General features: G+C 39.2%; 1 protein-coding gene across 1 annotated transcript in view; it reads left to right on the top strand.

Moving 5' to 3' along the window:
• The window catches only part of DNAH5 (dynein axonemal heavy chain 5), a 134,924-nt gene that overhangs the window by 40,980 nt on the left and 77,952 nt on the right, over positions 1–15,992 (top strand). Inside the window, 10 exon segments of the mRNA XM_054381977.1 lie at positions 1,209–1,410; positions 2,638–2,873; positions 8,897–9,115; positions 9,859–9,921; positions 10,830–11,068; positions 11,919–12,159; positions 12,615–12,814; positions 13,617–13,770; positions 14,420–14,583; positions 15,220–15,376. Of these exon segments, the coding sequence (XP_054237952.1) occupies positions 1,209–1,410; positions 2,638–2,873; positions 8,897–9,115; positions 9,859–9,921; positions 10,830–11,068; positions 11,919–12,159; positions 12,615–12,814; positions 13,617–13,770; positions 14,420–14,583; positions 15,220–15,376 (1,875 nt within the window).

A 15,992-nucleotide genomic window follows, 5' to 3' on the forward strand; every position in this document is an offset into this window, starting at 1 on the left:
GGAGCAAAATGCAAAACCCTCAAGTTGAAATAAAGAGAGTTTAATAGAATAATGCAAAGAATGAATGAACAACTGGAATAAAAGTAGTAAAGAAGCTAATGGATAAACCCATGTCATCTGAAACATGACACCCTCACCCACCCACATGCTAAAAGCCCATGCCAGAGAACTGCTTGGGAAAGAGTGGCTGGAGAGCTGCCCAGTGGAGAAGGACCTGGAGGTACTGACTGACAGCTGACTAAATATGAGCCAGCAGTGTGCTCAAGTGGCAAAGAAGGCAAATGGCATCCTGTCTTGTATCAGGAATAGTGTGGCCAGCAGGTTTAGGAATGTGATTGTCCCACTCTACTCAACACTGGTGAGGCCACACCTTGAGTATGGTGTTCAGTTTTTGGGCCCCTCACTACAAGAAGGACCTTGAGGTCCTGGGCTGTGCCCAAAGAAGAGCAATCAAGCTGGTAAAGGGCCTTGAACACAAGTCTTATGAGGAATGGCTGAGGGAACTGAGTTTGTTCAGTCTTCAGAAGAGGAGGCTGAGAGGAGACCTCGTTGCTCTCTACCACAACCTCAAATGAGGTTGGAGCAAGGTGGAGGTGGGTCTCTTCTCACATGAAATGAGTGACAGGACAAGAGGAAATGTCTTCAGGTTGTGTCAGGGGAGGTTCAGGGTTAGATATTAGGCAAAAATTTCTTCACAGAAGGGGTCATGAAACATTGGAATTGGCTGTTCAGGGAAATGGTAGAGTTACCATCCATTGAGGTGTTTAAAAGATTTATGGATGTGGCACTTAGGGACATGGCTTAGTGGTAGTGGCTTAGCAGTAGTGGTGGGCTTGTGAGATCAAGATGAGTGGTTGGACTTGATGATCTCAAAGGTCTCTTTCAACCTCAACAGTTCTGTGGTAAGTGTACCTTATCCTAGTCTTAAAGGGGCATTTTACTTTTCACTGATTTTTATTGACTGAAGAAATTACTTAACTGGAAAATACTGTAACTGACAGACTGAATGTGATTAGCGTGCAGTTCCTGGCAAGGTTAATGGAACTCACTTCAGCATGAGTTTACCAGCAGCCTACAGTTTAGTGAGGTGCCACAACTTGCTCAGTGTGGAGTTTGTAATGTATTCTAACCAGCAAATGCTAAGAAATTATATCTATGCTATATGTATAATGCTGAGAATCTTTCTTTGAACTTCTAATGTGTTTCAGGAAGTTCTCACAGCTTTGGAGAGTTTTAGTTGTTACCACCATATATGGCAGAGGGACAAGGAGGAAACTATTGGTGAATTAATGATGGCAAACCCATTACTCTCTCAATTTGAATCTGAAATTCTGTATTTCCAAGACTTGGAGCTGAAAATCAATTCTGAGCCTGAATACATCTGCGTGGGATCTATTGCATTGTACACTGGTAGAATTCAGCTTTCCACTTCTCTCTAGAGACATATACTTTCTGACTCCTGCAGGAAGGACTGATGGTGCTTAGTTTTGGATGGATGAACTAGGTTAAAGATGGAAAATAGAAAGAGAGAGAAAACAGCTGTTTCCTGTTCTGGCAGTAAATGCATGCAAACAAAACACTAATGCAAGGGTATCTGTGAGGCTCGGGAGTTTTTTCTCCCACCTGGATACTTCTGCCCACTTCTGACGTGGATAGCAGATGTTTACCTATCCTTCTGTCAGACCTCAAATATTTACTTTTTTGTAGCTCAGGTTCCATATCACCTAAGTTTTGCATAAGCATTTTATACCAGTATAACAGAAAGGATGACTGTAAACTATGATGGGCTATAAGAAATGCATACAGATGACTTTGCAGTGGATGTCAAATCTGAGGAAACAGGATGTTTTCATTCATTAGTAGAGCATTAACCAAATATCTGTATTTATATTGTAAGGTAAAGAGCAAGAGAAGCAGTAGAAACTCAGTAGAGGTGAGGTAATTTTGGTATCTAATATATTGAAAAGGCTGCCAGGTTAGAGAGCTAAGCATGGGAAGACACACAAGTGAAATTTGCATAGGGAATGAAGATGTAACATGTTTGAAATAATATCCAGCTAAAATTTTAAGCAGTGCTTGTGTTGGTATTGATTTTTGACTCTTCTGTTGAGAACTGTGGGGAAGAATTTTTATTTTAATGTCAAAACTTTAGAGAAATGAACTCAATTTTGCAAAATTGGGCAGCAACTTGGCAAATCTTCAACAGTCTATCTGAATATGTTTGTCACTTGGTTCCAGTGATGCTACAAATGAAACTTATAAAAATTAAATGGTTGATGAACCATTTGGTTTCATTAAATGTAAAATCAGACTCTTACTTCCCTCCCCCCCTTCCTCAGTGTTTGTGATGTGTAGACAGAAATGTGTGTAATGATATACAAATAAGATAAGTGTGGAGGTCAACCTCATCTTTCCAGGACGAAAGATAATATATTCTGAGAAAATTAGGAGGAAAGCAATCCAGAATTGCAAGCAATCCCATAAAGCCCTCAAAGTTATCAATGTGATTTTTATCTTCTCTGTGCATGGATGGAATGGAACTAGGAGTGAAGAGAACTCATATTGAACAAAGATTAAAAATACATCTCAAAAATATGTACAATATCTAAATATCTGTTCATTGTTCAATGTTTTTAGCTGATCTGAAGCTAGCACTGAGAGCAGAAACCAAAGCTTGGATGACTTTGCTGGGCTGCCATTGTAATAAGAAGTACAGAAAAGAGATGGAAGTAATTTTCACTTTTATAGAGGAAACTGACAAGAAGTTAAGTCGCTGCATCAAGGACCTGGATGATATAAGAGTAGCCATGGCAGCTTTAAAAGAGATCAGAGAACTACAGATCTCCATAGACTCTCAAGTTGGGCCCATTGAGGTACTTAACAGGCATGTTGCATGTATAGGTACTGTTTCAGCAGAGCAATTATTTTCCAGGTTAAAGCTTAACCGTGCACTTTGAAAAGGTACAACTAAATATATGTTAAATGGTGAGTGGCAGACTTACTGTGTTCTTGTAACCATTTTCTGTATGGAACTCTGATTTGGACAAATGTAAATTTGTTGAGGTGAAAGGTGGTTTAGTGAATAGTGCAGAAATTTTTAGCCAAAAGGAAGGTGAGATATTTAACACAAGAATGCTTGTGGTACTTTGTTGGTCTGTTTAGCTTAGCCCACAGAAGGGGAGAAAGCTAATATTAAGCAGATTATTTGAGAATGTATGAGACTGATTGCTTTATCAGCTATGTCATGGTTTGAAATAAGCATAAACAATTGGCTTCCTTAAAGAAGTTCATTTACTAGAGAACATGTATTGAGCATCTGACAATGTTGGGGCTTTTGGTCAAATGGCAGAATTAAAAACATATAGTAACTATGTGTCTGCATTCCTGACCAAAGTATGGATATAAGGATACTATAGTTTGTCAAAATGTACCAGTGACTGGACATTTGTTAGAGGATTTTTTTTTCCCCAAAGACATATTCCTGATCGCCCTAATTTTATTGTCAGGGCTGTGTCCTTAATTTTTTTCAGTCAAAGTAACTTAACATAGAATTCATATCTACCAAATACTGACAATTCTAATATTTTATTTTGGAGATGCAAAACCTGTGTCGGCTGTCAGATGCCTTGCACTTGTGTTTTTCTGATTCTGTTTTCTCTGGGCTGAGGTAAAGTATGGACTGCAGTATGTACTTGTGTGTGCAAATAATGGAAATGAATAACAGAATTTTAGGGGCTGGAAGAGACCCCCTGCCAGAGGAGGCTCACCTAGTGCAGATCACACAGGCATGCATCCAGGCAGGTTTTGAGTATCTCCAGAGAAGGAGACTCCACAACTGCTCTGGGCAGCCTGTTCCAGTGTTCTGTCACCCTCACAGTGAAATAATTTTTCATCATGTTTATGTGGGACTTCCTATGTCTCATCTTCCACCCATTGCCCCTTGTCCTGTCATTGAACATCTCCAAGATGAGCCTGACTCTGTCCTCTTGGCACTCACCCTTTACATATTTATAAACATTTATGAGGTCACCCCTCAGTCTCCTCTTCTCCAAGCTAAAGAGCCCCAGCTCCCTCAGTCTCTCCTCATAAGGAAGATATTCCACTCCTGTAATGATTTTTGTGGCTGTGTGCTGGGTTCTTTCAAGCAGTTTCCTGTCCTTAAACTGAGTGGCCCAGAACTGCACACAATTCCAGATGTGGCCTCACCAGGGCATAGTAGAGAGGGAGGAGAACCTCTCTTGACCTACCAACCACACCCCTTCTAATGCACCCCGGAATGGCACTGGGCTTAGCCACACGAACAGATTGCTGGCTAATGGTCATCCTTCCATGGATCTCCAGATCCTTTTCATCTTCACTGTTCTCCAACAGGTCAGTCCCCAACCTATACTGATACATGAGGTTGTTCTTTCCCAGGTGCAAGACTCTACACTTGCCCTTGTTGAATTTCATTAAATTTCTCCCTGCTCAACTCTCCAGCCTGTCCAAGTCCCACTGAATGGCAGCAAAACACTCTGGTGTGTCAGACACTCCACCCAGCTTGGTGTCGTCAGCAAAGTTGCTGACAGAGCACTCTGTGCCCTCATCCAGATTGTGATGAATCTATTGAGTAGTACTGGTCCCAGTACCGACCCCTGAGGGACTCCACTAGATACAGCTCTCCAACTAGACTCTGTCCCATTGACCACAAATCTCTGACTTCTTTCCTTCAACCGGTTCTCAATCCACCTCACTTCCTGATCATCCAGACCACACTTCCTCAGTTTAGCTGCAAGGATGCTGTGGGAGACAGTGTCAAATGCTTTACTGAAATCAAGATAAACCACATGCAATGCTCTACCATCATCTATCCACCTGGTTGTGTCCTCATAAATGGCTATCAGGTTGGTCAAACATGACTTCCCCTTGGTGAAACCATGTTGACTGCTCCTAATGACCTTCTTGTCCTAATATGGCTAAGGACAGCACCAAGGGTAAGTTGTTCCATTACCTTTCTGGGGATGGAGGTTAGGCTGACCAGTCTCTTACCCTTTTTGAAGATTGGAGTGATGTTTGCCTTCCTCCAGTCCCCAGGCACCTCTCTTGTCCACCATGACTTACCAAAGAGGGTGGAGAGTGGTCTGGCAATGACCTCTGCCAGCTCCCACACAAGCCATGAATGGATCCTATCAGGACCCATGTATTTATGGATGTCCAGGTGATTTAACTGTTCCCTAATCCGGTCCTCATCAACCCAGGAAAACTCCTCCTTTGTCCTGTCTTCCTCTGGGGCTCCTGAGGACAATCCCTGGCAGTATAGATGGAGACAAAGAAGGCATTCAGTAACTCCACCCTCTTTGTATCTTCTGTCACCAAGGCACCCACCTCATTCAGCAGTGAATCTACATTGCCTCTAGTGTTACTTTTTCCTGCAATGTGTTTGAAGAAGCCCTTTCTGTTGTCTTTGACCTCCCTTGCAATGTTGAATTCCAAGGAGGCCTTAGCTTTCCTAGTTGTCTCTCTACATCCTCTGACAACAGTCTGATATTCCTCCCAAGTAGCCAGCCTTTCTTTCCATGAGCTGTAGACTCTCTTCTTCCACTTGAGTTTGCCCAGCAGTCCCCTACTTAACCATGTGGGTCTCCTGTCTCCCTTTCTTGATTTTCTGCTCCTTGGAATGCTCTGATCTTGAGCTTGGAAGAAGTGGTCCTTGAATATTAACCAACTATGTTGGGCCCCTTTACCTTCTAGTTCCCTCTCCCAAGAGATTTCCCCTAGCAATTGTTTGAAAAGGCCAAAGTTTGCCCTGCTGAAGTCCAAGGTTGTGATCTTGCTTGATATGCTGTTCCTACCAAGCAAGATCCTGCACTCCACCATCTCATGATCAGTACAGCTGAGGCTGCCCTCAACATTCACCACTTCAACCAGACCCTCCTTGTTAGTATCAGGTGCAGCAGCGCTCTTCTCCTAGTTGGCTCCTCCACCATTTGCATCAGGAAGTTATCGTCAGTGCGCTGGAGGAACCTCCTGGACTCTGGATGTCTGCCTGAGTAGGACTTCCAACAAATATCTGGGTAGTTAAAATCCCCCATGGGAACCAAGGCCTGTGATTGCAAGGCTGCTGTCAGCTGCCTGTAGAAGGCCTCAACTTCCTCATCCTGATCACACACACAACAGTATCAGTCATGTTAGCCTGCCTCTTAATTCACACCCGAGAACTCTCAACTTGCCCTTCATCCACCCCTGGACAGAACTAGAATTCTAGTTGCTCCCTCACCTAAAGAACAAGTCCACCACCTCACTTTGTTGACCTGTCTTTCCTAAAATGGACATAGCTATCCATGACCATGTTCCAGTCATGGGAGCTGTCCTACTACATCTCTGTAACTGCTACCAGATCATAACCCCATTGACCACACATGGATGTCTAGCTCCTCCTATTTATTCCCCACGCTGCATGAGTTGTTGTACAGGCATTTCAGGGAGCGAGCTGAGCATGCCAATTCTACCCTGGGGGGTGGTGGGAGGCCTTCTAGTCTTCATTTATACTGGAACACTGCCCTACAGGTGCAAATCCAGCAACAACCCCATCCCCCTTTGATTCTAGTTTAAAGCTCTATGAATGAGCCATGCTTGTTCTTGTCCTAGAATCCTTTCCCCCCAGCGAGATAAGCCTCTCCCATGTACTGCCATGCATCCTGGTGTCCTACAAAAGAAGTAATTATCAAAGAACCCAAAGCCCTGCCTTTGGCACCAGTCTCAGACCAGGTATTTATGGACTGGATTCTTCTACTCCCTTCCATATCATGGTCAGCTACTGGAAGTAAGGAAGAAAATAACTTGTGCCCCAGACTCTTTCACCAACTGTCCCAAGGCCTTGAAATCTCTCTTCATTCCCTTCAGACTACAGGATGCAACTTCCTCCCCACCTGTCTGGAAGATCAGTAACGGATAACAGCCTGGTGACTGCACCATGTTGGGGAGTTCTCTAGTGATATTCCTGATTTGGGATCCAGGAAGACTGCAAACTTCCCTATGATGAGGGTCAACCCTGCGTATTGGGCCCTCTGTTCCTGTCATCAGGGAGTCTCCAACTCTTTTCTCTCATGTGGAAGAGGTTGTTATATGCACTCAACCCCTGCCGTGGCCATGCACTTGCCACCATTCATCCCTGTCTGTTGTGTAGGGACAACTGGAAAGGTGAGAGAGGCCAGGAAGGAGTTTGCCTGCCTCCCTGAGCAGGAACCTGTGTCTATTCCCCACCTTTTCTTAGGCCATTTTCTTCAGCCTGGTAGCATGAGGGGAGGGGATTCTCCACTTCTTGAAGAGCCTCCATCTGCTGCCTTTGCATGGTATGATTCAGCCAACCTATTTAATTCTTGCATTCTCTGATTCTTCTCAACCTTACCACTTCCTCCTTCAGCTCCACCACCTGGCTAAGTAATTCACTGATCTGTTCACATGGCAGACAGGCATCACTGCCTCCCATTGGAACAAGCGCCAGGGGAAGGCACTCCCTGCAGCTGGACACCTGCACTGCTGAATTTTTGCACAGGAGCTCAGTCTGAGTTGCCCCATTCCTCCTCTTCTGGAAGTTCTTTCCTCAGGCTTCACTGGTTCCAGAGAACCTACAAGCTGCAGACAGCTGCAGCACCACCTGGGCACACACAAGCCCTATTTGCTCACTCTGTGGTCTGTGGGCAGCAACCACAGCAGCGTACAGTCCATCCATTTTGTGCAGAATACAGCTACAAAGGAATGTATATCTCAGTCTTAGAATCTGTGAGAGTCTCCCTAGTTGTGTGAAGGAGCAAAAATAGGACAAGTAGTTTAGAGTGAAAAGCAAAGCTGTAATCTTCTGTGAAGTTGTCATAGGTAATGAGACCTCTTAGGAGGTGACGTTTTGGCAGTTCTGAGAACTGTGCTGGTTTGCCATGTGATGTGTAGGCAAGGCAGAAGCCATATTAGCCAATGATTCCTAAGCTTCCAGCTCTGCAAGCAGGAGACTTGAGTCCCTAGGCACAAGGAGTCATGATTTTTGGAACAGAGGTTGACGTATTTTCCATATAGTGAGGTGGCAGGCAGATAGTTGTTTCCATTTTTTTGCAGTTTTTCTTCAATTTGATCAAACTGGAAAATGTAAATTAAATAATTCCACTTTATACAAAAATTTTCAGATGAAAGTGTTATGCCACAAATTCATTGCTACCCTACTATTTGCTAACTTATGGTAAGTGAAGTAGTTGTGTTTTTGTGAAACTTTACTAAGGGCTTTATTATGTGGAGTGTTTATACTTTGGTAGTACAAATAGAGATCAATGTTCTGACAAAATGAAGGACTATTAAGGAGATTTTAGAGTAGATTTATCATTCTGATGAATAGTTATAACATTTGAAATACTTTCAATGTATTAATTGTGATTTCAATGTGGCTTTTTAATTATTTTTTGTTGAAAACTTGAAGTAGGGCTTAGAATTCTTTAGAGCATTGTGGCTTTACTTACTTGAAGGCTTTTGCTTAGATGTTTTCTCATGGCTTGCCTCCTGTAATATTCACCTTGGGTCAAACCAGATACTTGAAGATGTAGATCAGAAAAATATTCTCATTAAATGAAACTAAACCCCTGTAGACTTAAGGAGTATTTTAACTGGAAATAGTTTTTTAGAGAGGTAGATTGCACTAGGGTAAATAATTTATCAGAAAGCAGAATGCTGTGTGAAAGGTAAGGAATTAAGGATCTAGTTTTCATTTTGATGTTTCTTCTAGTTTGGTATGGGTTTGCCAGATTGTGGTAATTGCTATACAAAACAAACAGATTTTCTAACAAATCATTCTCTATACTTAAAAATTTGAAATGTTATCATACATATATATATATATAAATATTTTGTGCATTTTGATCCAACCTTCTGACAGGAATCCTATGCCATGTTAAACAAATATGATCTACTTGTGGCCAAGGAAGAGACAGAGAAGGTGGACACTTTGCGCTACGCTTGGGAAAAGCTGCTAGTCCGTGCAAATGAAGTACAGAATGAGCTCACTGCTTTGCAGCCAAACTTCAGAGAAGAGCTTATTAGCACTGTGAAGACTTTTAGTGAAGACTGTGCACAGTTCTATGCAGATTATGATCAGGCAAGTGTTTGTGGTACATTGTATTAGAGAAGTTTTTGAGGAGCAGTGGGAGCAGTTGTCTAATTAATTAATCGTGCCTCTGGTGCCTGAAGAATATGCTTATTGTTGTTAATGTGGTATTTGCATTTCAGTATAGGGCAGAGTTTGTTTAATTTTTCTATGTGACTAAAGTATGTAATGCTGGTAATCAGCTCTTAAAGATTAAGATGCAGGACTTTTATGCTAACTAGCTGTTTTATGCTAAACAGCTAGTTAGTGTGAGTAAACGTGAAGATTTGGATTAGTTAGAAATTATGTTAGAATGTAAGAAACATTTTCTAATGCTGGATATAAGTAAAAATAACTTAATCTCTTATGTTCTTTCTTAGTAGAATATAAATGAGTCAAGATGAACCAACTTTAAATTATCCTCTAAGTAATTCTGATTTGTACTTGAAAAAGGAGATACAGCTGTGTAGCTTTTACACTATTATGAAAAATTCTGTATTAAAAAGACAAATAATGCCCGCCTTTGTTCTTCTTCTTTTTTTTTTTTAATTATTTAGCTAAAAGAAGGATGTTTGTTTTTGTTGGTAACTGTGATCTCTTGATTCAGTTATCTGACATAGGGATGAAATCCTGAAACTGCAAAAATGTTTGAGTTTAGTATTTACAAAATATTGATTAGAAATATGTTGTGGCTATTTTTAGTCTCATAGTTCACTATTTCATTTAAAATATTTTTCTTTTTTTTTTTTTTTTAGAATGGGCCAATGGTGATTGGTTTAGAGCCACAGGAAGCCAGCGGCAGACTTATTATGTTTCAGGTACTGTTAATTCTAAGACATTGCTTAGTAGTTATTGCAAGTAAACTAACACCTGAAGGCTCTGAGAATGAGTAAGAGTGGAAGAACACATTTTCAGGACATATAGAGTCCTGAATTATTGGGCAGACTCTCTTTTAAGTTAGTGAAAGCTAAGTTTGTACTTTTTTCTATATGTTTGTGAGAATGCTTGTTGAAATTAGTTTTGTTGTTTGCTGGGTTTTTTTTTAATAGTATCTAAGAGAAAGGCTGTATATACAATGAACAATAATTACTAGAATCAAGTATCTTGATGAGAGACTATTCTCAAGTTTTTGTGTGTTTGGCTATAGGCTGGTTTTGTGTCATAATTGTGTCTTTTTCTCAGAAATATGATTCTGTCCAATCTACCCATCTTGAAATGTTTCTTTGTAATGTGAATAATTTCTGTTCCTGTAATGATGACTTCTAATGGTTTTCCTTTTCCCATAGTGCTATTCATTTGCCTTCCTGCTATGTTCTCTCAGTTATACTGACAATTTAGTTTTGTTTTTCTTTGCTGCGTAAACAAAATTAATTTTTATTTCAACCCTTCAACAAAAGTTTTTCACAGCACACTTGGAGAGGTAGAAGTTGTTGCACCCACCATAATACGCTTTGCATATTATGCCCTACCTCTTTCAAGTGCAAACATAGCATTTATCATTCTGTGCCACGTGGAGTAAATGACCTCTGTGTCTAAAGGTGTGTCCCTAAGCTGATTAAAAGTTACTTTTCTTATGAAAATTGTTGATAAAACTGTCGTCATTGTCAGTTGGTATTATCTCATGTGTATCTTTTTAGTATTTACTAGATTTTAATCACTAATGAAGCTCTAAGCAAAACAGCAGATCTTGAATATATATTTTAAATTTAATCTTTTTCTTTCTTAGAATCGATTTGATAATCTCTTTCGGAAATACATTACTTGTACTGATGGGGAAGATCTTTTTGGTTTGCCTGTTACTCAGTATCCTCAGCTGCTTGAAATAAAGAAGCAACTGAATCTGCTACAGAAACTCTATAACCTGTACAACAATGTCATTGACACTGTCAGTGGCTACTACGATATTCTTTGGTCAGAACTGGACATTGGAAAAATTAATAGTGAACTTATGGAGTTTCAGAACAGGTGAGTGCTGCTGTGGTAGAGATTGCTAAAATACTTTTGTTACTTTTAAAATATGATTAAAATTGGTTAGCACCAATAATCTTGTCTGACCATGTATTTGTTAATTGAAACATGAAAAATGTAAATATTATTTGAAAAATAGATCCATTACCAACTTCAAAAACCAAAAGAACCTGTTTAGACTGATCCTCTAAATGCTGAAGATTATGTTTGTTAGGGAGCTTCTTGATTAGAAGAAATGAGATTGGGTGAGATTGGAATATATGTTAAAATGGCTGTTTATTTTGCTCAAGAAGGGAAATTTCACTTATTTATTGTAATATTACTATTCTTCAGAGACAAATTCAGCCTGGATGTCTAAGGCAAGTTAGTGAATTGATGAATAGCTTTCCTACAAAATGGGATATATTGCATGCATAGAAGCTAAACTTTTAATCAAACCAGGAAGCAAAAGATGCAAAGAATTAAACCTGCGTTTTCTGAGGAACAGTTTGTTTTGAGCTTTTTTTCATTTTTCTAGAGCACAGAGCAGTGCCTATCATGAGCCTCACCAAAAGAGGAAATCAAGGGGTTCAATTACTTTTGAAGATTGATTGGGCAAACTGTATTACAGTATTACAATTATGCATCTTTACTCCTTAAAGGGAACCTTTAGGTGCCTACCCAGCTATTGGTTACTGAAATAGATTGGAAACAGGTTTTCTCAACTGCAGAACTGCATACAGAAACTTCAAAATACAAGTAATTTTGTGAAGTTTTGTGATCTGCTGTTAAAACCATATACTGTTGTTAAGTGGGTAACAAAAAATATTTAAAACTGTTCAAAAAAGCTTGCATGATTTCTGTGTAGATGCCAAAAACTTCCTCGTGGTGTAAAGGAGTGGCAGGCCTTTTTTGACCTAAAGAAGACCATCGAGGACTTCAGTGAATGTTGCCCATTGCTTGAGCATATGTCAAGTAAAGCAATGATGCCTCGACACTGGAAGCGGATTACAGATCTCACTGAACACAGCTTTGATGTGGAAAGCGAAACATTCAAACTGAGGAATATAATGGAAGCGCCACTCTTAAGATATAAAGAAGAAATAGAGGTATTGTGAAGGAAGAGAAATGGATGCATGAAACAAAACAATCTGCTCAAACAGCACAGAGTAACAGTAGTTAGAAAGCAAGCTATTTCTATTGAAAACGGAAATAAAATACTCAGCTTTCTGCATAAAATAATGACATCATAATTAGGTAAACTCCTCTTTTTAAATCAGGCAACTTGTCCCAGGAGTTAATTTTGTGAGGTTGCCTTGCCTTGCAACATGTGAAAAGTCATAAAAAGTATTTGAAAAGTAATCACTGTATTACTCTTTCATTCCCCCCAAAGCTGGCCACACCATTAAGTGGTCTACAGATCACTAGGGTAGTTATTATGTCTGTAGATCTTTCCACTTGATAGATAGTTGCTCATCAGCTTTACTAGGGTTAAAGGAAATAAAAGTTAGATTGGAGACTTAAACCATTCATGGCTTGTTTTGACATCCTATTTGTTTAAAAGGATATCTGCATAAGTGCTGTGAAGGAAAGAGACATCGAGCAGAAGTTAAAAAGGGTGATAGCTGAGTGGGACAACAAAACATTTATCTTCGCAAACTTTAAAACGCGTGGGGAGCTTCTTTTAAGAGGTGACAGCATATCAGAAACAATTGCTACCATGGAGGATAGCTTGATGGTTCTTGGCTCTCTCATGAGTAACAGGTAAGAGAAAAGTGCAGGGGGAGGATGAGATAAAAAAATCAACAAGAGGTGTTACTTTATTGAAGACATTTGTCTTTCACAGAGGAGAAGGATAATAAATGTCTAGGTGAAAAATAAGCACTTGCTTGTCCTTGAACTATTCATGGCCTAGTTCTTACTGTCTGATTCCCTCCAATAAGTTCTTTTGAAAGAATGTGGATGCTGTTCAGGCTTCCTGAATAACCAACTGGACAATTTTTGTCAATGTAAAAAAGTGATGACATGCATAAAGAGGAACACGAGCTGCTTCTGGCAGGCATAGTGGGCATTACAGGTGCAGCTAGTCTGCCCTCTGTGATGTCACTGCCTTATGTGGAAGGTGTTGAAAATTGCAGGTAAAATGAGCTTCTGTTGGTTTCAGATACCAAAGCCTGCAATAAAATAAGGAATATACAACCTGATCATCAAACAGGTGTTCAAAAGCAAGAATTCAGTTTTCAAGATGTTTCAACATCAAGCTTTCAAGATGTCGCATAGTTCCTTTTTTTTAAACCATTAATCTTAGTGTGAAATTGAATTCTTGCTCCTATTCTGCTTCTGTTGGGTGAGAGCTGTGGTACTCACCATATTTACAAAGCAGCAAGGTGGTCTTGGTTTTATTTGTAGCACTAACTAGCCAAATTGAGTCAAGTATAGGTTTATATATTTTCTCTTGACAAATGTAAAACCAGCAAAATTACGCCTCATCTTTGAGTAGTGTGCTGGCTTTCAAAAGAGTTGTTTCCTTCTGAAATAAAGCAAGTGTCTCTTTTTTTAATTTTAGGTACAACACACCCTTCAAGACACAGATTCAGAAGTGGGTACACAGTCTTTCCAACACGATAGATATCATTGAGAACTGGATGACCGTGCAGAATTTGTGGATTTATTTAGAAGCTGTTTTTGTTGGCGGTGACATAGCAAAGCAGCTTCCAAAGGTTTTCAAATATGACTTCTTGCAATTTGGTTTTCTAAATTTTAATAAAACTTTAATATGATGTCATATTGATGTAGTAACAGAAACAGTTTTTTTGTTCCTAACAAAACTAGTTTTGCTAAGAAGTTAGATAATGCCAACAGAAATATTGTGTTAGAACGAGACATAAATTATGTGAGCTAGTGGATCTTTTTATTTCTAGATTGTAAAATTGTTAACCAGTATGTGTTTAAGTGTTGTGCTTAGTAGCAGCCTAGCCTAGTTAGACTTACGTTAGTAGTATGTACCACAGCCTCATAGTACCTAGGAGTCCTTGTCTTAAACTTTCTATATGGCTTTTCAAGTTAAAAATTAACTTTAGTTTAAAAAAAAAAATCTTCAAATTTGAGATATACCATTCAAGCATAATGAGTTTTCTTGAGTTTTCAGTCTTTTTCTCTGGCAATGGTTGAAAGAGCAAGTAGCAGCCTTGCAAATCAAGTATAATATTAGGTGTATTGTGTAAGCAGAGAGATTTATGTTTTACTACAGAAATTAGGCATGGAATTACTGGTGAGATTACTGGGTGCCAATTCTGTAAGCAAGTGCCTTTTCTCTCTTCTCCCTTCTCTCATGCCTTCCCTTTCACATTAATCATGATGTTTCAATAGGAAGCAAAGCGTTTCTCTAACATTGATAAATCCTGGGTGAGGATCATGACCCGAGCTCATGAAACATCTAATATTGTTCAGTGCTGCATTGGAGATGAAATCATGGGACAGTTACTACCACACTTACTAGAACAACTTGAAATCTGTCAAAAATCACTCACAGGGTAAGGTTACTACTAGTGTTGGGAAGGTGATTGTGAATTGTGCAATGAGGGAAAGAATAATGGCTTGAGTATTGTCACATAGACTTTGCAAAGATCATGTTCTTCTACTATGAATTCAGTTGAACTGAGCAAACAAGTTAGCAGGATGATATAATACCTCTAAGGAAATTGCTAGCAGCTTGCTGATAAATATTTGATATGTGACTAAGCTGACACTCATTTTCTATATCTGCTGAAATCAAGGCTTGTTTCAGCCTAGTTTCAATCCAGAAGGTGCTCTATGTTTATTTTGTATTCAGACCCTTCACCTAACCCTAATCCAGGAGAAATTTGGCATGAGACACCTAAATAGCAAGTAACAGACAATATACAAGTATTTTTTAGTTTCTTTTCTTTTTGTGGTGAATACAGTTTAGCAAACAGTAAAAGCTTTTCATTAAATGTTTTCTGATGCTAAAAGAGTAGCTTTTAAACAGGTGCTTAACATGATGATATGATGGATAATAATTGTTTTCATTGTTACTGCTAAAAGTTGCAATAACGTGTTATGTGAAATGCTATCTTTAAAGAAGAAGTAACATATAAATAAACACACTTTAACTGCCCCACACCTCCTTCATTTTCAAAAAAATGCAGGTACCTGGAGAAAAAACGCCTCCTATTTCCAAGATTCTTCTTTGTGTCAGATCCTGCCCTCTTAGAAATTCTTGGCCAGGCATCAGATTCTCACAATATAAAGGCACATCTGCTGAACGTCTTTGACAACATTAAAACTGTAAAGTTCCATGAAAGGGTATGTACTGCTCACGCCTCTATGAAAATTAACAAATTTCTTCTTGTAAATTAACAATGTATGATACTTGTTAAGTAAGAAAGCTACCTGGGTGCATAGGACATTCAGCTGTATTACCAAGCTCATCAACTATTTCATGCTGTGTAGGCTTTCTTCATTTGAGGTTTAGTTTCATACTCTAATTTTTGCAATAGGAGAACTCTATATAGAATAGCAAAACAAAACAAAATTTTGCACCAGTACTTCAGTTTTATAGAAAAACCCCACTGTGTCTTCTGTGACTTAATATAAGCGTGCATCCTCTCAGTTGAGCTTCTGATTTGTTATGAGGATATTCGTATCTTTAGATTGCTTGTGGTTTGCACTTTTTCATTAATATTTTGATGGTAAGAAAAAGTGTATCTAAACTCTCACCTGTTTCTTGAGTTATCCTTACTATTCCTTCAATCATACTGTTTGAAGAAAAATTTTCTTGTACCTTTTACAAGAAGAGATAGCAACAGTTGGGTTTTTTTGCTTCTGTATGTAAACATTTTCTAAGAAATTCTCTGCCTCCCTATGCATTTGAAATTTGTTTGACTGATCATGTTCCTTAACTTTTGTGTTTCCATTATTT

Source organism: Indicator indicator, chromosome 6 (assembly GCF_027791375.1).
Source record: "Indicator indicator isolate 239-I01 chromosome 6, UM_Iind_1.1, whole genome shotgun sequence".
Classification (NCBI taxonomy): Eukaryota; Metazoa; Chordata; class Aves; order Piciformes; family Indicatoridae; genus Indicator; species Indicator indicator.